This window comes from Rhinolophus sinicus, chromosome 17 (assembly GCF_057876585.1).
Source record: "Rhinolophus sinicus isolate RSI-liver-muscle chromosome 17, RSI-T2T, whole genome shotgun sequence".
NCBI lineage: Eukaryota > Metazoa > Chordata > Mammalia > Chiroptera > Rhinolophidae > Rhinolophus > Rhinolophus sinicus.
This window is the reverse complement of record NC_142517.1, coordinates 171,707,392-171,731,750: the sequence shown is the minus strand read 5'-3', so window position 1 is coordinate 171,731,750 and position 24,359 is coordinate 171,707,392. Positions and strand designations below refer to the sequence as shown.

Genomic DNA, 24,359 nt, shown 5'->3' with positions numbered 1-24,359 from the left:
TTCTGTTCAGCTAGATGGTTCCCAAGTGTGGTTGTTCTGTAATTTTGTTATAATTTTGATGTGGTTATGAGAGGAGTCGAGCACAGCATTTGCCTGCTCTGCCATTTTGACCAGAAGACCTCCTGAAAATAATTTTGAACTGGACTGCCAGTCATTTCTCATCAAGTGTCATTTTTGAAAATGTTTGCATCTATAGGTTATATGATTTTGTCTGATATTTGAGATAAAATAATTTATGAGATTATTATGAATAAACTAAATCATAATACTAATTGAATAACTTCATTATGATTAGAATGTAAACATTCTGCTGTATATTCACAACTTTTTCTCTGGAGCTCCCTGTCATAACCTCACTGACTAACTTTACAACAGAAAATCAAATTTTCTCAGCTGTTTCTGCTTTAGCACTGGATACGGTCAATAAAATGTTAGACAAAAGAGAAGATATCACATTCCTTATAAAATTATGAATCAGCATTAGGGTAAACAGTGATGATGACTAACCTTCTGTGCTGTTTGGTCCACCTTTTTAGGTCTTTTAAACAAGATCCTTAGATATCAGGAGCAAACATACCCCTTTATCCTCATGAAACGCTAGCACTCAGCATCTTCATACCAGATGCTTATCAAAATGATCAGCAAAAGCATTTATCAAACCCTTCCCTTACCCAGGCCTATATTTTACTTTTTTTTTGCTACTTCTTTTTCTCAGTATTATATGAATCATCTTCTAAGACAGTCTGTTATGCTTGAAAAAATGTTTTATTTTCCAAGGGTAGTAAGCAAAGTTTTATCACGTATAGAAATTCAGTGCTCTTCCTGGTGAGGTGGTGACGAAGATTTGGAAATATTGGTGTTAGTTCGAGAAAATACCATTGATAGAGCTGAAGATACCTTCGCCAGCATTTTAGATCCTTGTTGGGAAATACTGGGTTTGGGAGTTTCTGTGGATAAAGCAAAAAAGTAATATGGCTATTAGACATTTTAATATTATAGTCATACTAGAGCATTGATGATTTAGAATTTAGAAATTGACATTTATAAAATACTTCATGGGTTTAAAAAAACACAAAGATTCTTTTGATTTGATCTTTCCAACACTCCTCTGAAGGAGACAGGAAGAATGATGTTTCCGTTTTTGGACACTGAATCTTGATCATGTCAAATACTTTGCCTAAGATCACACGAGTGGCCAAGTTTGGGACACAGTCCAGCTTCCTGACGCTTGTGTTATCATTATACCTACTGCACTCTGATGCTTCTCTAGTCAGGTGTGCAAAAAATGCCTTTCTTTTTTTTTTGTAGCAGAAAACTGTGAAAAAGCCTGGTAAGCTATAGTCACATTGGGAAGTAAATTTCAACTCCATATAGTGAGGGTGTGTGTTTCAGCGTGTTCAAGTGACAGCAGAAGTCCACTAAAATTGCCATAATTTCTGATCGATTTGGGGTAAATTTTTAGTTGACTAACTTCAAGTGATTTTTTTTTTTTGTCACGTGAGATAAGAGTATTTATTTGAATTTATTTTTTCTGCACCACTTATGCAGCACATGGACTCTTAGAGAATATATTTTAATTTAACAAAATTATTTTACATGTAAAGATAGAAGTGAGCATTTATGTACTTTTCTGAAACTTTATGATAGGATGTGATAGGACATGAAAACACACACAGTAAAAGCCCATATTTTCTTAATCCCAGTACATGCCAAAATCCTGTACCTCTTGCAGTTACCTAAATGTATCTTTTCTAGCAAGATAATCTTCTATGGTTAAAGCTAAAATAGCTCACAGTAAATTTAGCTATAAATAAAGAAAAGTTTAGTTTTTTAACTGTACTATTATTTTTTAAATGAAATAAGAATTAAAAACGAAAAGACTACAATCTGTAGCAAATAAGACAAAAAACATGGCTGAAAGAGAAAGATGTGCATTCAGAAAAAGCAAGATATAAATTTTACTAATATGATAGAGGCATTGTTGCAAGACTTTTGCAATTCTCATTGGAGAGGTAAAAAGAGTGTCTTGAAACTTGGTGGTCTTATTAAAAATGCAGATTTCTAGGCACTACTCAATTAGCTAGTTCAGAGAGGATCCTGGAATCTGCATTGTTAAAAAGTATCCTGCCTGGTGTCTCTAATGCAGAGCAATTCCTGGAAACAAACTGAGGACACTGCCCCAAATCTGCTTTCATTATTAGATTCCAGCATCTTGTTCAGGACTGGTGGGTGGCTGATGTCCTAGCATACATGAGGCTCATCCCCAGAGACACTAATGAACCCTTATCTTTATCAGTTAATTGTTCTTTTTCACAGCAAAACTATAGGCTATCGTTGGTTATTACCCAACGTGGGCCTCTTTTCTGGAATGCAATTGCACTATATGGAACTACATTGTGGAAGAAAGAATGTAGGATCAAAGTCAGAAGACCTGTATTTGAGCCCTGAAAGCTGTACATTGTTTGACAGCGTAATGTCAGGCAATTATATACTTTCATTTCCTTTTTTGTAAATTAGGGCTTTAATTTGCAGAGGGGGAATAGCACAGTGTAGGGGATATGGACAAAGTTATTTTTGGTCCACATAGCGTTTCCCAAATCTTTGACTTATTTGATAAAATTTAAAAGTCAGGAATTTTCACATAAAACTTCCATCTCTAGCTTCCTTTGAAAAATGCTAAAACCTGGATTGGAAGACCTGGCAACAATCTAGCATGTCAATGATTGGACCTGAGTAGCAGCTGCCTCCTTTAGACGGGACATGACATCTCCAGTGGAACATAAACCCTTAGCTCAACCTAGTGTTCTTATTTATATTACCCTGTCTCCTGTGAACATTTGAGTGTGTGAACTATGATTATGTTGAAAGCTTAGACTCTGAAGTTGGGCAGATCTGTGTTTGAATCTTACCTCAGCAGCTTAAGAGCTATGGAGTGACTTTGAGTAACCTGCTGTCATTTTACTCCTTAATGACTCTGTTTTTCTCTTTAATAAAATGGGGATAGCTATTACCTAATAAATGTTAGTTCCGTATTACCCTCCTGTTGGTCTGAGTTATAGTAATAGAAGTACATGATAAATTGCTATCCATATAAACAGTAAGAATATGATTTCAATCTCATATTGATAATAGGTATAAATGGGAGGAGCCATTCATCCCAGCAGGCATATTAAAAGGTTAGTATATTTCGTACCTGAAATGGCTTCTTTTGAAGTATTCACACTGCCACGAATATTCTTGTTTCCTTCAAAGATGCTGATAAACTGCCAAGACAAAGCAAAGTACTTAACTTAGTCTTTTGTTGGACACTATAGTCTAGAGATGCCTAGAAATCCTCAAGAGATCGAGTACAACCATTGCAGCATCTTTCATAATAATATCTGTGCACTGCAGTCTCTGAGACAGTCTCGGAGAATTATTCTCTGAGACATAGGCTCAAGTTTTTTCTGTTTTTCTTGTTTTTTTTTTTTTTTTTTTTTGCCAATTATGATATCTAGGATTGATGCTATGGATCTTGGCTACCATTAAATGATGACAAAAGTCACAAAAAATGGCAGCTCTGTCTGCCTCCTCCTTCCTTTAGTTAAATTAGAATAATTTATAAACTATTTTCTAATAATAGAGACAATGATAAGGAGAGGAAGAAAATGGATATTCACTAACTAACTCCAATTTCCTTTTATGGAAATCTTAGCTATTGTGAGATCTAGAGCAATAAAGTGACTGTGTGGACCTGGTAGGGCAGGGAACATGGCTCAGATACTGGCTTTACTCTGTAGGCCTTTATCACTCTTTGAATGAAGCAGCAGCAATTTTCTTAGAAAAGCATAAAATAGTCTGGGACAGAAAGCTGGTCTTCATTGCGGATATTACATTATACTAGTAATTAAAACAGGAAGTGAAAAATCAATGAAGAAAGGCCTAAATATATGCAACATAAAATGTGTACGGATTATGTAAAGACCACCAGACATTCTTATAAGGGTTTACCATGGTTCTTCCAAGAGGACTTGAGGCAGCGTATGTATTAAGATATTTCAAACAGGATACCTGAGGAATGGAATAGAATGAAGCAAAGACTATCTAAAGCACTGATTCTCATCATTGAATGCATGATAGGGTGAGCTGTGGAAATAAAAAAAAAAAAAAAAAAAAAGAATCCCTGGATTTCACACCACCAATTGAATTGAAACCCCTGAGGGTGGGGCAGGTACTGATATTTAAAAACAAATTCCCACATTAATGTGTAAGAATTAGATTTGAGAATCCCTGATCTGAAAGCAGGGAGCAGATGGGATGAGTGACTGAGTGAGTGACTGAGATGAGTAAATATACTTAAATTCTGCTGAGGACATCTATCTTTCTGTTAGATTTTAGAATATTTGCTGTTAATACATGGACATTTTTATAATTACTGCTTTAAAGTTTTTGCCTGATAGTTTCAAAATCTTGGCCACGTTGCTGTTGACATTTCTTGTCCTTTCCCTTGAAAGCTGTGGACTTTTTTTTTATTTCTTTGTATATTGAGTAATTTTGGATTTTTATCCTGGGCATTTTAAACAATTTATGAGATTCTAACAATTGTTCAATCCTCTGGAGAAGGTTGGGGTTTTTTCTGTTTGTTTTTGTTTGATTCTTTGTTTTCTTAAGTAGGTAATTACTCACTTAGTTTCAGACCACACATTCTACCCTGCCTTCTATTGCTGTAGTTCCAATATAAATTCCATTTTCAAAGTCTTGGCAGTTTTTTTTTTTGTTGTTGTTGTTTTTTAGTATCCTTGTATATGTACCACTATTACAACTATAACTTAAGTTCCCAAAGTCTTTTGTCTATATATCATATCAGTTTCATGAATGCACAGCTCAGGAGAGTCTTTGAAAACAGATTTGCAGAGAATCTTTCTTGAGATTCCTTCTCTGATATCTTTCGGTGTCTCTAACTCTTATCAGTTCCCTTTGTTGATTGTATGGCTAGGATGCTGTAGCTCTACTCTCCCTGTGTTCTGTCTCACACATCCCAAGACTTATCCATGTCGAGGGTGAAATGACTAGAGAAAGCAGAGGAAAAAGTAGCAGGTTTTCTCCTAATATTATTCAGGTTACTGGAGGCCTTTTCCTACTTCTTCTGCTCAGGGAGAAGGATTTTCTTCCACAGTTTTAGGTGCCTCAGCAGCCTCTGCTGCCATTGCCATGCAGCGGTCATGACTGAAACCTGCCTCCAGGCAGGGCCAAGAGAGGGGGAAAAAAAGGGAGCTTCCCCACTTCCCACTTTATAGGATTTTATTCCTACTTATGGTAAGAGAGCAATGGTTTCTCTTGAAACTTTATTATGTGCATTTCCTCTATGTAATTGCAGGGTTTGAACTGCCCTGACTCGAAGCTAGAAGATACCAGTATGGAAGTAAAAAACAAACAGGAAACTCATCCTGGTATTGGTTGTTCTTTGAGTTCTGATCTCCCTCCCCAGACTCCTGCTATTATTCATTTTTCAGAATCCTCAGTAATTATCCACAGTAGGTACGCAGCTGTAATCAGTGAGGGATAAAGTGTGGAATGTGCTTACTCAGAACTAGACTGGCTAACAAGCATACACACAGTTTCACCATGGAAAAAGCAGGAAGTGAGGGAAAGAGCAAGGAGCCAAAAGGGTCCAGATTAGGCAGGAATTCAGCTTGGCACAGGGACTCACCTGTATCAGATTGTCTCCCTATTATACCCATATAATTTCACTTGGAAAATACAGCCTAAGTAGTCTGGGTTTCTTGAATAGATGTTTATATTCATAAAGGAGGGTTAGGTTAAGTGAGGAACTAATCCAGCATTTTTGGAGGTTTGGCAAAAGTTAAGCATGAGTTGTAAGATTTGGTTCTGAAAATTGCTCTGATAATGACAAGTGACTGGATAGTTGATGGATTGTGTGTGCATGGGGATGGGGAGACTTGATTAAAGGTGGGATTAAATTGAACCAAGAAACAAAGTGATTAAAAAAAAAAAAATAGAAGGAGCTGTAGTTTCAGCCCTCACCAGAAACTTTCTATAAAGGATTACAAGAGGAGAAATTTCTTGAGTTTACACTGAGGAGTACTGGGCTTTTTAGAAAGCTGTCTTTAAACACTCTATTCTTAGCAATATAGAGAACTAGATGGGATCAGCACTCATTTCCTGCAAGCCATTCTTCAGTTTTGAAGGTTCTAGTCCCTTCCTGCCTCCACCAAGTCCCGCACTTGGGTCTACCTGCCCTAGACAGGGCTAAGTGACTCACTCCCTCTAAGATTTTCTCCAGAAACTGCAATAACAGAGTTAAGGAATGGAATTGTATTTAGGTGCTAAGGAGGAACAGTTGTGTATCCTGTGCACTTAAGCAAGGAATTATAACTCTAAGGTGCGAATTTGATTCCAGATTTCTTGGGTACCATGGACAGGTCTCAACCAGGCAGACAGATGTGAACATGAAGAAAGTGAATAGAGAATGCTTCCTGATGTCCCACAAATTGCACCACCAAGTCTCTGATTTGACCTTGAAAACTGGGTTATGTTCCGCTATATACCATACATACCAAAGAGAGACTACTAAGAAACATTTACCTTAATACGGTCTGAATACTCTGGCTTTTGTTCCTGAGAACTTTCTGTAGGGAGAGAGGGGAAGAAAAAAATATTACTTTTTTTCCTGAGGCATAAATAGTGTTGACACAAACCTGGTCTTATTAATTTTCACCCAAAAGAAATAGAATTTAGGCAAATAGAAGAAATTATGTTTAATGTATAGACAGTGGGAACAAAACTGAAATACGTGAGATCCCTAGAATTTGGGGGCATGTCTTAGCCCTTCATCTAGGAATTATTAAAGATGAAGTGTGATGTAGTAGGAAAGGCAGACTTTATAATTTAGTACAACCACTCAATTGCTATGGGCCTATTTGTTTACATGTAAAATGAGAAGGTACCCTGGGGAATTTCCAGCTCTAACATTCTTTGATTCTGCATAGCTAATTAAAAGCAGATAATTGGAACAGAGAAAGGTGCTAGTAATATGAAAGACTTTGGGGGAGAATCTGGAGAATTTTGAGGCAATACGAAGAGGAAATCTGGTGGAGTTGTCACAGAACGAGAAGTTGTCTAAATTCCAAGGGAATTCAATATGACAGTTAAAAAGAAAAAAAAAAAAAAAAAATGAGCCCAAGAGTTAGAAATGATACTGTGAGAGATGTAGCAAGGACCCACAATTAGGGAGGAGGTCAACATGGTAGGGTATCAGAAAGTTGAGTTTGAGTCTTAGCTTCACTACTTAGAGCTGTGTGAACATTAGCAAATTAAATCTACCTTCTCTATCAGTTTCCTTGTATATGTATATAGAATGTGAATGAAACTATTCAACCTGCTCGCCTCACAAGAGAACTCAATGAGATATGTAAAATTATGCATTTTGTAGACATTTCATTAAGAGCCAGCACAAGTACTCTCTCTAAATTATCCTTTGGGCCATCCAATATAGGTTCTAGAAAAAGAAAGTAATAGTAAACCTCAATTAACTCAAATATGAGAGGGACTGATTATTTGACTTATCTGACAAAATTGGTAAAATTTCATTGCTATCTGATAATCTTTCTAAAGTGTATGACGCTATATGCCTATAATTGAACCGACTTCTGCTTTTAAATGACTGAGTACATTTGAGTTCACTACCAGGGATATCGTTTCACACAACCAGTTTTGAAGTTTCTAAGCTAATTGGCTAGGAATATTCCACTGTATACTAGGAATTATTTTGAGGAAGAGTCACAGAGAAATTCTTGTCATTATAGGAATTGAGATATTCAGATTTAAATTATTTGAGATTTTTATTGTATATTCTATATGAAACTAAACATGCATATGTTCAGCCTTAACCTTTCCATTAAACTCCTTAAATATCCTTAAATATCTTATGGCTTATGTGACACCTTAACTTGAATACTAATGGATATCTCAGTTCAACCCAACAGAGTTTTTGTGTGCCCCGCCCCCCTAGTTACTCCCATAGTCTCTCCTATTTTACTAAGTGTCTCCTCCTGTTATAGACTGTTTTAGGCTCTTGGAAATACAGCGGTGATCTTCATGGAGCTTACATTCTAGAGGTCGATAGTGAAAAAACAATGAACAGTTAGATAATCATAAGTGCCAGGAGTAAACCAAGCAAAGACGTGGAATAGCTAGTGCTATGGCGGGAATGAGATTACAATTTCAGTGTTCTCAAAGAAGATGTCACTGAGAAGGTGACGTTTGAGTAAAGACCTGAAGGTGAGGCGTGCGCCAGGCAGGCACAGGAGGAAGAGCACTGCACAAGGATCAGCACATGCAAAGGCCTTAGGTGCCTGGGATGTGTAAGGAAGAGCAGGTCAGTGATGCTGGAGCAGGGTGAGCCAGAAAGTGAAATAGAGGATAAGGTTAGAGAGGTCACAGGGGACTGGTGGGATGTCCAGATGATGTAGGCGTTTGCAAAGCCATTGCTATTTCTTTGGTTTTTGTCCCAGATGATATGGGAAGTACTTATTATCTGAAATTATCTTGTTTGTGTCTTTACCCGTTGGTGCCCAACCCCAAGTTACAATGTAAATTCTGAGATGAAAAGCTTTTTCAAGTTTGTTTACACATGGGATATAACACAAAGGAGATGCTCAGTAAATCTTTGAATGAATGAATGAATGAATGAATGAATGAATAAATAAATAAATGATTGAATAGAACAGCTGCAGTATTACTGAAGGCTATAAGAATTAAGCGTGATTATTGCAACAAATTTGGAAAAAACAAAACAGATAGCAGCTTATAATTCCATAACACAAGTATCATATCAGTGATGATTTTGACACCTTCTGGTTATGGTGTGTTCACAGAATTCTGGCATATTTACTGCTGTACTACGAATCATCTTAATGAAAATGATTTCCACCTCTGCTTTCCATAAGAGAATATATTTCTCAACTAACTTCTCAGGTGGATTGTATGTTTGAAATAACCATGGTAAACTTGTGGTTTGAGTTTCAAGGCCGCTTAGCCGTAAACACAGCACTCCACCTCTTGTGCATGCTATCATTGTTAGAACCACATTGATCTTCTATGGATTCAGCAAATAGAGTTCCAAAAAGTCCTCACAAATGTTATAAGGAGTCAGTACTAAAAGATTAAAAAAAATAGTGAGGTCCATACTAGCCAGTATACATTTTGGAAGAGCTAAGCACCAGGAAGAATAACCTTTCAAAAAATGGTTAAATTCTAGCGTCATATGTTCTGGCTCAGAAACTATAATATGATACACCCTTATTGTGTGGATGTTTCTCACAGGAGCATGGTAAAATGTAAATTTATTCTTGACCAAAATCATTAATGACATCTTAACAGAAATTCAGATAAGGCAAACTAGTTAGCTCATTTTAACATGTGAGTGATATAGGACTGCATCATTTTCCAAAAGTAGATAAGCTCATAGGAAAACAAAACAAAACCACAATATCAACTTTAGGTTCTATAACTAAAAATAATTATCAAAGCAGTAAACAAAGCACTTTTGAATACTTTCTAATTTAAATTAAGAAAAATATTAAGTCCAACCTTGTAATATTGTAGCACTTGTATCTGGGGTACAATCTTCGGTCTCACTAAAACAAAAGAAAAAGAGCATTTTATTTTCTGTACATTCAATGCATGAAGGAATTACCAGTTAAGCAAAAGAACAATCTGACAGTCACTCTTCATATGGAAGTAAACCAGAAATAGTATATCACCAAGTTTCCAAATTGAACACAAATAATTTCTAATTGACGTTTTTTTTTTCCACTTTAAAATTGTTGGTTAAATATACATGACATAAAATTTACCATTTTAACTTATTTTAAATATGCAGTTCTATGTTTGCATACATTCACATTGTTGTGCAACTATTACCACCATCCCTCTACAGAACATTTTCATCCTCCCCAAATGAAACTGTACCCATTAATTACCCATTTCCCTCTCTCCATCCCCTGGAACTATTATTCTACTTTCTGCCTCTGATTTGATTACTCTAGGTATCTCATGTAAGTGGACTCATAATATTTGTCCATTTGTGACTGATTTATTTCACTTAGCATAATGTCTTCAAGGTTCGTATATGTGGTTGCACATGTCACAATTTCCTTCCTTTTTAAGGCTGAATAATATTCTATTGTATGTATATATATATATATCACATTTTATTTATTCATTCATCCATCAATGGACTCTTGAGTGACTTCTACGATTTGGGTATTTTTTGGCTATTACTCACAAATAATTCTGCTATGAACGTAAGTGTACAAATATCTGTTTGAATCCCTGATTTCAATTCTTTTGGGTATATACCCAGAAGTGGAATTGCTGGATTATATAGTAACTCTACATTTCATTTATTGAGAAACTGTCATACTGTTTTCCACAGTGACTGCACCATTTTAAATTCCCAACAGCAATATTCAAGGATTTCAGTGTCTTTACATTCTTGATGACACTTGTTATTTTCTGATTTTTTAAAAATAGCTATCCTAAGTGGTGTGAATAGAGTCTCACTGTGCTTTTGATTTTCATTTCCCTAATGATTAGTGATGTTGAGCATTTTTTCATGGGCTTATTTTCCATTTGTATATCTTTTCAGGAGAAATGTCTATTCAAGTCCTTGTTCCATTTTAAAATCACGTTGTTTAGTTTTTTTGTTGGTGGTGGTGGTGAGTTATAGGAGTATTTATATATTCTGGATATATCAGATAGATAATTTGCAAATATTTTCTCCCATTCTATGGGTTGACTTTTCACTTTGTTCTTTAAAGCACAAAATATTTTAAATTGGGTGAAGTCCAATTTATTTAATTTTTTATTTTGTTGCTTCTGCTTTTAGTGTAATATCCAAAAATTATTGCCAAATCCAACTGTGTGGGGTTATCTAGTTTCCCTAACACTGTTTGTTAAAAAGACTGTTCTTTCCCAATTAAATGGTCTTGGTGTGCTTATAAAAAATTATTTGACCATATATGAAGGATTTGTTTCTGCTCTCTATTCTGCTCCATTTGTCTGCATGTCTGTCTTTGAGTCAGTTACCATCCTGTTTTGTTTACTGTGGCTTTATAGTAAATTTTAAAATCAGGAAGTCCAACTTTGTTCTTCCTTTTTAAGTTTGTTTTGGCTATCAGAAATTGTTTGAGATACCATATAACTTTTAGAATGGATTATTCTCAGTTTCTGTAAAATATGTTGTTAGTATTTTTATAAGGATAGCATTTAATATGTAGACTACTTTGGTAATATTGACATCTGAACAATTTAAGTCTTCCATTCCATGAACACAGAATGTCTTGCCATTAATATGTGTCTTCTTTAATTTCCTTCCAGAATGTTTTGTAGATTTCAGCATACAAGTCTTTTACCTCTTGATTAAGTTCATTCCTAAGTATTTTATTCAGTTTAATACTAGTGCAAATCACATTTTTAAAATTAATTTCCTTTTTGGATTGTTCATTGTTAGTGTGTAGAAATGCAACTGACTTATTTGTGTTGATTTTGTATCCAACAACTTTGCTGAATTCATTTATTAGTTCTAAAAGTTTTGTTTGTTTCTTTTTTTGAGTGTGGAATCTTTAGGGTTCTCTACATATAATGTCATCTGTGAACAGAGATAATTTTACTTTTTCTCTTCTAATTTAGGTGCCTTTTATTTCTGGCTTAATTGCTCTGGCTAGTACTTCCAGTAGTATGTTCAATAAAAGTGGTGGGATTTAGCACCCTTGTCCTGTACCTGGTCTTAGAGGAAGATCTTTCAGGCTTTCACCAGGAATACAATGTTAATTGTAGGTTTTCTATATATATGGCTTTTATTATTCTGTTCCTAGTTTGTTGTAATTTCATTCTGTTCCTAGTTTGTTGAATGTTATTATCTTGAGAAGTTGTTAAACAATGTTAAATGGTTTCTCTGCATTAATTTAGATGAGAATGTGTGTGTATTTTTCCTTCGTCCTGTTAATGAGTTATATTATATTGATTGATTTTTATACGTTGAACTTCCCTTTGTATTCTTGGGCTAAATCACACTTAGTCGTGGTGTATAATCCGTTTAGTGTGCTGGTGAATTCCGTTTGCTAGTATTTTGTTAAAAAAATTTTTGCATTGATATTCATCAGGGATATTTGTCTGTAGTTTTCTTATACTGTCTTTGTCCAGCTTTGGTATCAAAGTAATGCTGGCCTCATGAATTTGAAAATATTCCCTCCTCTTCAGTTTCTTGGAAGATTTTTGAGGAGCATTGGTATTAATTCTTCTTAAAGTGTTTTTTAGAATGCTCCAGTGAAACCATTTGGTCCTGAAGTTTTCTTTGTTAATAGGTTTGTGATTATTATGTCAATCTCCTTAATAGTTCTAAATCTGTTCAGAAATTTTATTTCTTCATGATTCAGTCATGCTATGTCTTGTGTTTCCAGAAATTTATCCATTTCATCTAGGTTATTTAATTTGTTGCCATATAATTAATTGTTCATAGTACTCTCATAATCCTTTTTATTTATATAAAATCAGTTGTAATACCCCTTCTTCTTTATGATTTTAGGTATTTGAGTCTTCTCTCTTTTTAACTTAGTCAATCTAATCAAAAGTTTGTCAATTCGGTTGATTTTTTTAAAGAACCAACTCTTGGTTTCACTGATTTTCTCTACCGCCTTTCTATTCTTTGTTTATCTCTGCTGTAATCTTTATTATTTCCTTCCTTCTACTAGTTTTGAGTTTAGTGTTTTGTTTTTTTTCTAGTTAAGGTGCAAATTAGGTTGTTTTCATAAGATCTTTTTTTTAAATGAAGAATTTACAGCTATACCCCTCTTAGTACAACTTTCACAGCATCCCATAAGTTTTAGTGTGTTGTGTTTTCATTTTCATTTGTCTTGAATGTTTTCTAATATCCCTTGTGTTTTCTTCTTTGCTACATTGTGTATTTAAGAATGTGTTGTTTAATTTCCACATATTTGTGAATTTTTCAATTTTCATTCTGCAATTGTATTCTTATTTCATTCCATTGTGTTTAGAAAAGATAATTTATATGATTACAGTCTCTTAAAATTTATTAAGACTTTTTTAGTGGTCTACATATGGTCTATCCTGGACCATACTCCATGAGAATTTGAGAAAAACATGTATTCTGCTCTTGTTGAGTGGAGTGTTGTCTATATGCCTGTTGGGTCCACTGGTCTATAGTGTTTAAGTTCTCCAGATATTCTGTCTGGTCATTCTATCCACTATTGAAAGTAGTCTATTTATAATTATTCTTTTTGGTGAATAGACCTTTTAATCATTATATAATGTTCTTCGTTTTTATTATTATTATTATTATTATTATTATTATTATCATTTTATTAGTTTCAGGTGCACAAGACAAAGTAATACTTAGATGTTTATCATTTATATCCCTCCCACTGTATGAACCTTCCTACCCCCATCCACTATCCCTCTGACATTGCACAGAGCCATTACATTTCCACTGTCTCCCAAATGGGACACATGTCCATTGGATACCCTACAAAATCTTTACAACATTATTGATTATGTTCCCCAAATTAATTTTCAAAACCCCGTGGCCATCTTGTGGTTACCGACTGTTTTCTAATCCCCTCACCTTCCCCCTTATCTCCACACCCCCGCCAATCTAGCAACCCTCAGTTTTTTCTCTACGTCTCCAAAACTGTTTCTGATTAGTTCATTCACTTAGCACGATACGGATTTTACACAAGGATTTTTTCTCAGATCCTCCATTCTAAGTCAGCTTATTTTGTTATGGCCTCATATAAACTTGTGACTTCCTTTCAGTGTATCTGTCTCATATAGCAATAATGTATCCATCAGCAGTGATTTAATTAATATCTGTCTCCTCTACTAAATTTATGAGTAAATACATGGGTAATGTGTGTCCATTACCCAGTGCTCACAGAGTAGTTGACCAAATCTGACTGTATATATGAACTTTGGATTTGGAGTAATCTAACTTCCCATGATATTATTTCAATAATTTACTTAGTTTAAGCCTGTTCAGTTGTCCTATTTTTTTTAAAAATATAATTTTATTAGTTTCAGGTGCACAAGACAAAGCAAAACTTAGACGTTTATCATTTATATCCCTCACACTGTGTGAACCCCCCTCCCCCATCCACTATCCCTCTGACATTGCACAGAGCCATTACATTTCCACTGTCTCTATTCCTAATGCTGTACTCCGCTTCCTGTAACCATATACATACATATATATATACATTTTATATATATATATGTATATATATATATATATATATATATATATATATATATATATATATATTTAAAATTATAGTTGGCATTCATTATTGTTCAGCTACCCTACAAAATCTTTACATTATTGATTATGTTCCCCAAATTAATTTTCAAAATCCCGTGGCCATCTTGTGGTTACCGACTATTTTCTAAACCTCTCACTCCCCCCACCCCTCTAGCAACCCTCAGTTTTTCCTCTATGTCTCCAAAACTGTTTCTGATTAGTTCATTCACTTATTCTTTTCTTTAGATTCCGCATATAAGTGAGATCATATGGTATTTATCTTTCTCTGTCTGACTTATTTCATTTAATATAATGTTCTCTAGGTCCATCCATGTTGTTGCAAATGGTAAGATTTCTTTCTTCTTTATGGCTGCATAATACTCCGTTGTATAAATGTACCACAGTTTCTTAATCCAGTCATCTACCGATGGGCATTTCGGTTGCTTCCATGTCTTGGCTATTGTGTATAGTGCTGCAATAAACATAGGAGTGCATAAAGATTTTTAAATTGGAGTTTTGGATTTCTCTGGATAGATATCTAGGAGTGGAATTGCTGGATCATAAGGTAGTTTCATTTTCATATTTTTGAGATACCTCCGTACTGTTTTCCATAGTGGCTGCTCCAATCTGCAATCCCACCAACAGTGCACAAGCGTTCCCTTTTCTTCACATCTGTGCCAGCACTTGTTGTTTGTTGATTTATTGATGATAGCCATTTTGACTGGGGTGAGGTGGTATCTCATTATGGTTTTTATTTGCATTTCTCTGATGGTTAGTGAGGTTGAGCATTTCTTCATATGTCTGTTTGCCATCTGTATGTCCTTTTTAGAAAAATGTCTCTTCATATCCTCCACCCATTTTTTAATTGGGTTGTTTGTTTTTTTGGAGTTGAGTTGAGTGAGTTTTTTATAAATTTGTGATATTAACCCCTTATCGGATATATCATTGGCAAATATATTTTCCTGTTCAGTAGGATCCCTTTTTGTTTTATTGATGGTTTCCTTTGCTGTGAAAAAACTTTTTAGTTTGATGACATCCCACATTTTTATTTTTTCTCTTACTTCCCTCGCCCGAGGGGATATAACAGTAAAAATCTTACTCCGGGTAACGTCTGTGAAGTTTCTTCCTATATTTTCTTCTAGGAATTTTATGGTTTCAGATCTTAAATTTAAGTCTTTAATCCATTTTGAATTCTTCTATGTAGTGTAAGGAGGTGGCCCAGCTTTATTTTTTTGCATGTGTCTGTCCAGGTTTCCCAGCACCATTTATTGAATAGACTGTCTTTACCCCACCATACATTCTTGCTTCCATTGTCGTAGATTAAATGGCCGTATAGGCATGGATTTATTTCTTGACTCCCTATTCTGTTCCATTGAGCTATGTGTCTGTTTTTATGCCAGTACCATGATGTTTTGATTACTGTAGCCTTGTAGTATAATTTGATGCAAGGTATCATTATACCTCCCACTTTGTTCTTATTTCTCAAGATTGCTGAGGCTATCTGGGGTCTTTTATCGATTGGAGTTACTGTTTAGCATTCTTTAGTTTCAATTTGAAGGACTTCTCGCATTTCTCTTAGGCCATGTCTAATGTTAATGAACTTCTTCAGTTTTGCCTTGTTTTTTTGTCTACAATGTCTTCATTTCGCTCTTATTTCTGAAGGGTATTTTTGTTGGTTGTAGAGTTCTCATTTGACAGTTTTCCTTCATTCAGTCCTTTAAATATATCATTCACTGCCTTCCAGCCCGGAAGGTTTCTTCTGACTATTTCACTGATAGTTTTATGGGAATTTCTTATACATGACATCTCTCTTTCTGTTTTGTCTTTGGCTTTTGATAGTTTGATTATAATATGTCTCTGTGTGCTCTCTGTGTGTTTACATTACTTAGAGTTCATTGAGCTTATTGCATTTGTATAGTCATGGTAATTTTTCCAAATTGAGGGAGGTTTTAGCCATTATTTCCTCAAATAATCTTGCCCCTTTCTCTCTTCTTCTGGAATTCCAAGGATGTATATATTGGTCTGCTGATGATGTCCCTAAGTGCTTCAGGCTCTGTTCACCTTTTTATTAGGTTTTTATTTTTTCTTTCATTTTTTTGCTTCTCAGATGCAATAATTTCAAATGACTTGTGTTCAATTTCATTGATTCTTTCTTTTGCCTGATTGAGCCTTCTCTTGATTGAACCATGTAGTGAATTTTTCAATTCAGCTATTTTATTTTTCAGCACCAGAATTTCTGTCTGGTTCTTTTAAATAATTTATATCTCTTTTAGTTTTAGTTTCATTTTGTTCACATACTTTTCCCCTGATTACATGTAGTTCTTTGTGTTTTCCTATAGATTTTGAACACATTAAAGACAGTTGTTTTGAAGTTCTTGTCATATATGTCCAATTGGTGTGCTTCTTTATGGACGTCTTCTGGAGATTTATTTGGCTTCTTTAAAGGGGTCCTATTTGCGTGTTTCTTTGTGTGCATTCTGATCTTACGTAAAAGTTAGGCATTTGAAGAAATAGCTACTCCTCACAGTTTTTGGAAATCGGTGTGGAAGCTCTTCATTAATTAGCAGGACCCTGAACCTTGGGAATAGACAGAATTAGAGCTTTAAGGTCTTTGGTCCTTCTGGGCCTATTTTGTACTTTTCTTTGTCTTCTTCTTCTGTTTTCCTGATCTACTTTAAATGTTTTATTTCCCAAGATTCTCATCATGTTTCTTCTCAGGTCCTTAGATATTCTACTATCATTTCTTGCTCTCAGGTGTTTGTGCATCTTTAGTACCCTATGATTTTTGTGCACTATGGCACATGTCAACTGCCTTCTGTGGTTTGCAGGCTTAGATACAAACTATGGAACTGTTCCCAGTCTGAGCTTTTATTCAGGTGAAACAGAAAATATTCCCTCAGACTGTCCACTGATAGGCCAGAATATTGCAGACAAGTTACAATCTATTCTTTCTATTCCGAGGGAAGAAACTGGGAATTGGGCTATTTCTACCCACTATGCCACATCATGTTGCAGAGGGGGTTGGGAAAGAGCAAGTAAAAATCTGTGGAATTTCCTACCATATTGAATATGGCTTCTTCTTGATTGACCATTCACTTGGTTGCTGCTGACATTTGACTCAAATATTCTGGTCTGTCATTTTTCTCTAAATTGAGTTTTATTTGGTATTACCTGTGCCCTTCTCTTTATCATTAATATAAACAATAGGGAGGTGCTTGCATTACCAATTATATATGTGTAAATAACCATTACACAGGAAAAAGAGTCACTAATGGTCCACAAATAGATGTCCTGATTGTGTCAAAAGGAAACAATTCCATTTTGCTATGTGGAAAAAAAATGCAACCATGTAGATTTCTCTCTTTATACCCATTGCTTCTCTCACAATAGAAAATGCTGCCTCTTCAAGGTTATGTATATTTTTATAAACTTAAGAACAAATCTAGGTAAGTTTTAACTATTCTAGATACTCATAGTTATTAAACAGATTTCAAGTCTACAGTGCGCTTTGCTTTCTCTGTCCTCTATAAATGCCACACAGTCCAGCCTCTGCTGCTATTGTCATCCTAACTTGGGTTGTCTTCTCCTCATGTAAATGCTGCTTATCCTTATAGTCCCATATCAAATTCCATTGCATTATAAAACTTATATTTGAATATACTAACTTACACTGCTCCCTCTCTTTGGATTCTTCTTACAGACAGTTAAAACACTGGGACATTTAGTTAAGAGATTTGAGCACGAACCCTTTGGGCAGGTGGTACAGATACCATTGTGACTCAGTGCTTATCTCCCAGGTAAAAAATTAGCAAAGTTTTGATCCAAGTCATGGCTGTACTAAAGGAGGTAGAGGGCAGAAAAGTAAAAATGGAGGGATCAAGTAGAAAGGGGAGGCCTTGGGAAGTGTCCACAGAGGGAAGCTTTGGAAAGGAAGAATGTGAAGGAAGGTCCAGCACTGAACACTTGCCCAATCATAGTTTTACCAGGGACTCCATTCTTCCCATAAGCAATACTTTCATCTCATATTTCTACTTTTATATTGTTTTTAATTTTGCGTACCCGGCAGATGAAATCAGATCTTCTTGGTTGTATGAAGATGAACTCATCATTCTGTGTATGAAGTAATGTGTTGGTTCAGTAATAACATTTAGTTCTTCTTTCTGGGAAATTGAAAACCAAGTATTATATAATATAGAGTTTGATGTGTACTTACTTTATTGGCATATTCTGTACTCTACAATATAATGAAAAAAGGTTTTTAGAAATTACCTAAAAGATGGATAAACCCTATACTTCTAATTAAAATGTTTCTTTCTAGTATAATTCTGTGGAAATGGCTCAATGAAAATGATCTATATTATAATATTGGAGTTTGAATAGATTTGAAAGGTAAACCTATCATAATGAAGAATGTAGTTTTCCATTTCTGCACTTTACTGATTTTAATCATATCTTACTGAGTTCAAAAATAAAAAGAACGGATATAATTCTGGTCAATTCCGAAACCTGTCTGGTCAATCATCATAAACTGTATTCTGATCTATTTGTTGGGAAGTCATGTGCAGTTTCATGGCCATACTTTATATGAAAATACTATTATTTTGATGTCTGTTAGAATCTCAGGAAAAAAGCTTTTATTAGATTATTGTTCATATAATACATTTTGATAATGTATTCTATAGCATTTCTTTTTTCTTTAATTATTATTACATAAGTTTCAGGTATAAAACATTGTAATTCGACATTTGTATACACTAAAATGTGATCACCCTCAAAAGTCTATTTACTATCCATCACCATATAATTGACCCCCTTCTTCCCTTTAACCACCCCTCTCTCCTATCCCCTTTCCCTATGGTAACCAATGATCTCTTCTCTGTATCTAGGAGTTGGTTTTTGTTATATTTTATTTTTCCGTTTATTTTTTTATTTTTACATAAGAGTAAAATTATGTGGTATTTTTCTTTCTCTTTCTGACATTTCACTTAGCATTACACCCTTAAGATCAATCCAAGATTTAATTATTTTTTATGGCTGAGTATTATTCCATTGATATATAACCACAACTTCTGTGTTCATTCATTCATTGATAGACACTTAGGTTGCTTCTATATCTTAACTATTGTAAATAATGCCAAATGAAAATAGGTGTGCATATGAGTATGTCTTTTTGAATTAGTGTTTTCATATTCTTCAGCTAAATACCCAGAAGTGGAATAGCTGGATCATGTGGTAGTTCTATCCTTAATAATTTGAGAAACCATATTGTTTTGCATAGTGGAAGCACTGATTCACAGTCCCACCAACAGGTACAGGGGTTCCCTTTTTTCCACATCCTCTCCAACACTTGTTATTTCCTATCTTTTGATAATAGCTATTCTAACAGGTATGTGGTTTTTATTTGCATTTCCCTAATAATTAGTGATTGCAATATCTTTTCATGTGCCTCTTGGCCATCTGTACATCTTCTTTGGGAAAATGTTTATCCCGATCCTCAGCTCAGTTTTTAAATTGGGTTGTTTTTGTTGTTGAGTTTTATGGGTTCTTTATATATTTTTGGATATTAAACCCTCATCAAATGTATGATTTGCAAATAACTTCTTCCATTCAATAGGTTGTCTTTTTCTTCTAATGATAGTTACCTTCACTGTGAAGAAGTTTTCTAGTTTGATATAGAAAACTTTCTAGTTTAATTTTTGCTATTTGTTTACTTTTGTTTTTATTTTTATTTTGTTTCCCTTGTGTTTGCAGTCAGAGCTACAAAAATATTAAGACCAATGTCAAGGTGCTTGCTGCCTGTTTTCTTCTGGAATTTTATTATTTCAGGTCTTGCATTCAAGTCTTTAATCCATTTTGTATTAATTTTGTGTATGGTGAAAGATAGTGGTCTAGTTTCATTCTTTTGCATGTGGCTGCCCAGTTTTCCCAGCAGCTTTTATTGAAGAGACTGTCCTTTCCCCTGTATAAGTCTTTGCCCCTTCGTCTTAAATTTATTGCTCACATATGTGTGGGTTTATTTCTGTGCTCTCAATTCTGTTCCATTGGTCTTTGCATCTGTTTTTTGTGCCAATGCTATACTGTTTCAATCACTATGGCTTTGTAGTATAGCTTAAAATCAGGGAGCATGATACCTCTAGCTTTGTTCTTTCTCAAGACTGCTTTGGCCATTTAGATCTTTTGTGGTTCCATGCAAATTTTAAAATAACTTGTTATAGTTTTGTGAAATATGTCATTGGAATTTTGGTAAGGATTGCACTGAATCCATAGATTACTTTGGGTAGTGTTGACATTTTAACAATATGAATTCTTCCAATTCATTAGCACAGAATACTTTCCATTTTTTTGTGTCTTCAATTTCTTTGAATAGCATGTTATATGAACCATGCTATTCATTGTATAGGTCTTTTCATTGTATAGGTCTTTCACCTCTTCGGTTAAATTTATTCTTAGAATATTTTGTACTTTTGAATACATGGGTTTGCTTACTTCATCTCTCTGTCAGTTGTTATTAGTGTATAGAAATTCCACAGATTTCTGTATATGGTATTTTTTTTATCCTGTGACATTACTGAATTTGTTTATTCTAGCAGTATTTTGTTGTTGTTTGTTTTTTGCTGGAGTCTTTAGAGTTTTTTGCATATAGTATTATACCAACTGCAAATAGTGACACTTTTACATCTTCCTTTCTAATTTGGGTGCATTTTATTTATTTTTATTGCCTAATTGTTACGGCTAGTACTTCCAATAAATACTATGTTGAATAAATGTGAGGACAGTGGGCATCCTTGTCTTATTCCTGATCTTTGAGGAAAAGCTTTCAGCTTGACACTGTTAACTATGATGCTTGCTGTGGGTTTGTCCTATATGACCTTTATTTTGTTCCCTCTGTACCCATTTTGTTGAGAATTATCATAATATATGGATGTTGAACTATTGCAAATGCTTTTTCTGCATCAATTGAATAATCATGTGAACTTAGATTACCCGTCACTATGTTAATGTGGTGTATCATGTTGACTGAATTGCGGATGTTGAACCTTCCTTGCATCACTGAAATAAATCCCACTTGATTGTTATGTATAATCCTTTGCAAGTATTGTTGAATTTAGTATGCCGATATTTTGTTGAGGATTTTTACATCTACATTTATCCAGGCTATTGGCCTGTAACTTACTTTTTTTTATGGTTTATTATCTGGTTTTTGTATCAGGGTGATTCTGACCTTGAAAAATGTGTTCGGAAGCATTTCCTGCTCTTCAGTTCTTTTGGGAAGATTTTGAAAAGGGTAAGTATTAATTACTTCTTGAATTTGTGGAAGCATTAACCAGTGAGGCCATCTGGTCCTGGACTTTTCTTTTCTTTGGGAGGTTTTGATTACTGATTCAATCTTTTCACTAATGATTGATCTATTCAGGTTTTCTATTTTTCCATGATTTAGTGCTACAAGATTGTATGTTTCTAGTTATTTATCCATTTCTTCCAAGTTGTTCAATTTGTTGGTGTATAATATCTGTAGTAATCTCCTGTGATACTTTTTATTTCTGTAGTATCATTTGTAATTTCTCTTTCATTTCTGATTTTATTTGAGTCCTCTTTTTTTCTTGGTTAGTCTAGCTAAGGTTTGTCAATTTTATCTTTTCAAAGAATAAGCTCTTAGTTTCATTGGTCTTTTCTATTGCCTTTTTATTTTTTATTTTTTATTTCTGCTCTAATCTTTATCATTTCCTTCCTTCTACTAACTTGTGGCTTCATTTGTTCTTCTTTTTCTAGTTAATGTAGGTGTAAATTTAGATTGAGATTTTTCTCCTTTCTTGAGGTAGGTCTATGTTGCTATGAACTTCCTTCTTAGTACTGCTTTTGGTACATCCCATAAATTTTGGTATGTTGTATTTCTGTTTTCATTTGCTTCAAGGTATTTTTTTTTTTTGCCCCTTTGATTTTCTTGATGAACCATTGGTTGTCCAGTAGCATGTTATCTAATCATCACGTTTTTGTGGGTTTTTTTTCTAGTTTTTTCTTGTAATTCATTTCTAGTTTCATACATTTGTGGTCAGAAAGATGCTTGATATGATTTTAATCTTCTTGAATTTATTGAGACTTGTTTCGTGGCCTAACATGTGATTTGTCCTGGAGAATGTACCTTGTGCACTTGGGGAGAATGTGTATTTTGTTGCTTTTGGATTGATATTCTCTATCACGTATCTATATATCTACCTATTATCTATCATCTATCTACCATCTATGTATGTATGTATGTATGTATGTATGTATGTATGTATGTATGTATGTATGTATCTATCTATCTATCTATCTATCTATCTATCTATCTATCTATCTGTCTGCCTGTCTAGTTCACCTGTGATGATTTAGTGATGATGTACTTTAGCTTTTGCTTATCTGGAAAACTCTTGATTGCTCCTTCAGTTCTGAATGATAACCTTAGCAGATCAGATAGAAAATTCTTGGTTGGAAATTTTTTCTTTTTAGCACTTGGAATATGTCTTGATACTACCTTCTGCTCGTAAAGTTTCTGCTAATAAATCTGCTATCCTTATGGGATAGTCCTTGTGTGTATTAAGTTGTTTTTCTTTTGCTGCTTTTGAGATTCTCTTTTTATCTTTATTTATCATTTTAATTATGATGTGTCTTCATATGTTTCTCTTTGGATTCATCTTATTTGGAACTCTCTAGTCTTCCTAGACTTGGATGTCTATTTTCTTTCCCAGATTAGGGAAATTTTCAGCTATTATTTCTTCAAATACTTTTTATTTTAAACCCAGACCATCTGATTTGTGTGTATCTTTTTACTTCCTCCTACCTTGTCCCACTTTCTGGTCACAAAAGGGCTGGAATACATTAAGTAATATATATAAACAATGGGTTTTCATTTCTCTTATATGATTTCTCCTTGGGCTCTAAATAATATAAGTCTCTTATTTGCTTTCCCTCAATTGAGTTTTATGACTTTTCTGTTAATTATTTTTCTTATCCTGTAAATATTACCAGGTTTAGGAGAAGACTAGGACCATTTTAGTATTCTGTTCTTCCTAATTAAGGTACATTTTTGGACAGAATTTCTGAAGATCTCTAGTCTTTCCATAGGTATCTAATCATTGACAGTCATGTTTCTCACTCACCTTACATGATAGTATTTTCTCCCAAGAAGAGTCTGTTACTGGTGTTATTGTTGAACAGGTGGCCATGTCACGCTCAGCAACAGCTTTCTTAACTTCTTTCTTCTTAGGTTCTTTTATATGATTTGAAGTTGCTTCGATACTTTCAATATTTGTACTGGATGTGGTCTGACAGCATTTGCTTAGTGACAAAAACTTTTTCAGACTCTTTGTGCTTGCTGTTGGATTGGGAGAAACATCTGTGCTTTCTATTGGCTTCATGGTTGCTTTCACTTGATCTGTCAAGTATTGTGGTACAACCTCTCCTAGAACAACTTCATCTTCCTCAAACATTAGTCCCTTGTCTATGTTACTTTGTGATTCTTCTTCAATATCATGAGCTACTAATCGGATGATAAGATCTTTTTTGTTCTGAACATCTTTTAAAAGCGCCACCTTCCTGATATCAGGCTTTCTTACATCCTTAAATGAATTTCTGCAAACAACCTGGAATTGAAAGTATGATGAATATTAACAACAAATGCCTCAATCACTTTTCCTATGGTAATTTTAATATATATCTATGTTAATGTGATTTGTAGTTTTAATTTAAGTAGTATTTCCTTCCTATGCTATTTACTTGTATATTAGCAATATTTTAAGAAGAAAAACAGATGAAAATTATAAGAAATATTTGGTATCTCAAAATTTTTATTTGTTTCTTTTTCTTCTTAAAATATTGCTAACATACAAGTAAATAGCATAGGAAGGTAATATACGCCCAATAAATTGTAATTTAAAAACAAAGAAATATTTGGTGTCTATCATTTCTTTTACACTTACTTTACATAGTAATTCACCATAACTTACTTCAAAGTACAGAAGACCTATCATGGGGCTTTTCTTTCTTAAACTTTACATTTTGTTGC

The 24,359-nt window shown here is 34.3% G+C and overlaps 1 protein-coding gene across 1 annotated transcript in view; it reads right to left on the bottom strand.

Moving 5' to 3' along the window:
* Window positions 1-810: 810 nt before the first annotated feature.
* The window catches only part of FSIP2 (fibrous sheath interacting protein 2), an 83,826-nt gene continuing 60,277 nt past the window's right edge, over window positions 811-24,359 (bottom strand). The window contains exons 18-23 of the mRNA XM_088794168.1: window positions 23,455-23,937; window positions 18,377-18,477; window positions 9,592-9,638; window positions 6,586-6,629; window positions 3,194-3,263; window positions 811-947 (exon numbers count right to left, since the gene is read on the bottom strand). Of these exons, the coding sequence (XP_088650294.1) occupies window positions 811-947; window positions 3,194-3,263; window positions 6,586-6,629; window positions 9,592-9,638; window positions 18,377-18,477; window positions 23,455-23,937 (882 nt within the window). The remainder of the gene's footprint in view (window positions 948-3,193; window positions 3,264-6,585; window positions 6,630-9,591; window positions 9,639-18,376; window positions 18,478-23,454; window positions 23,938-24,359) is intronic.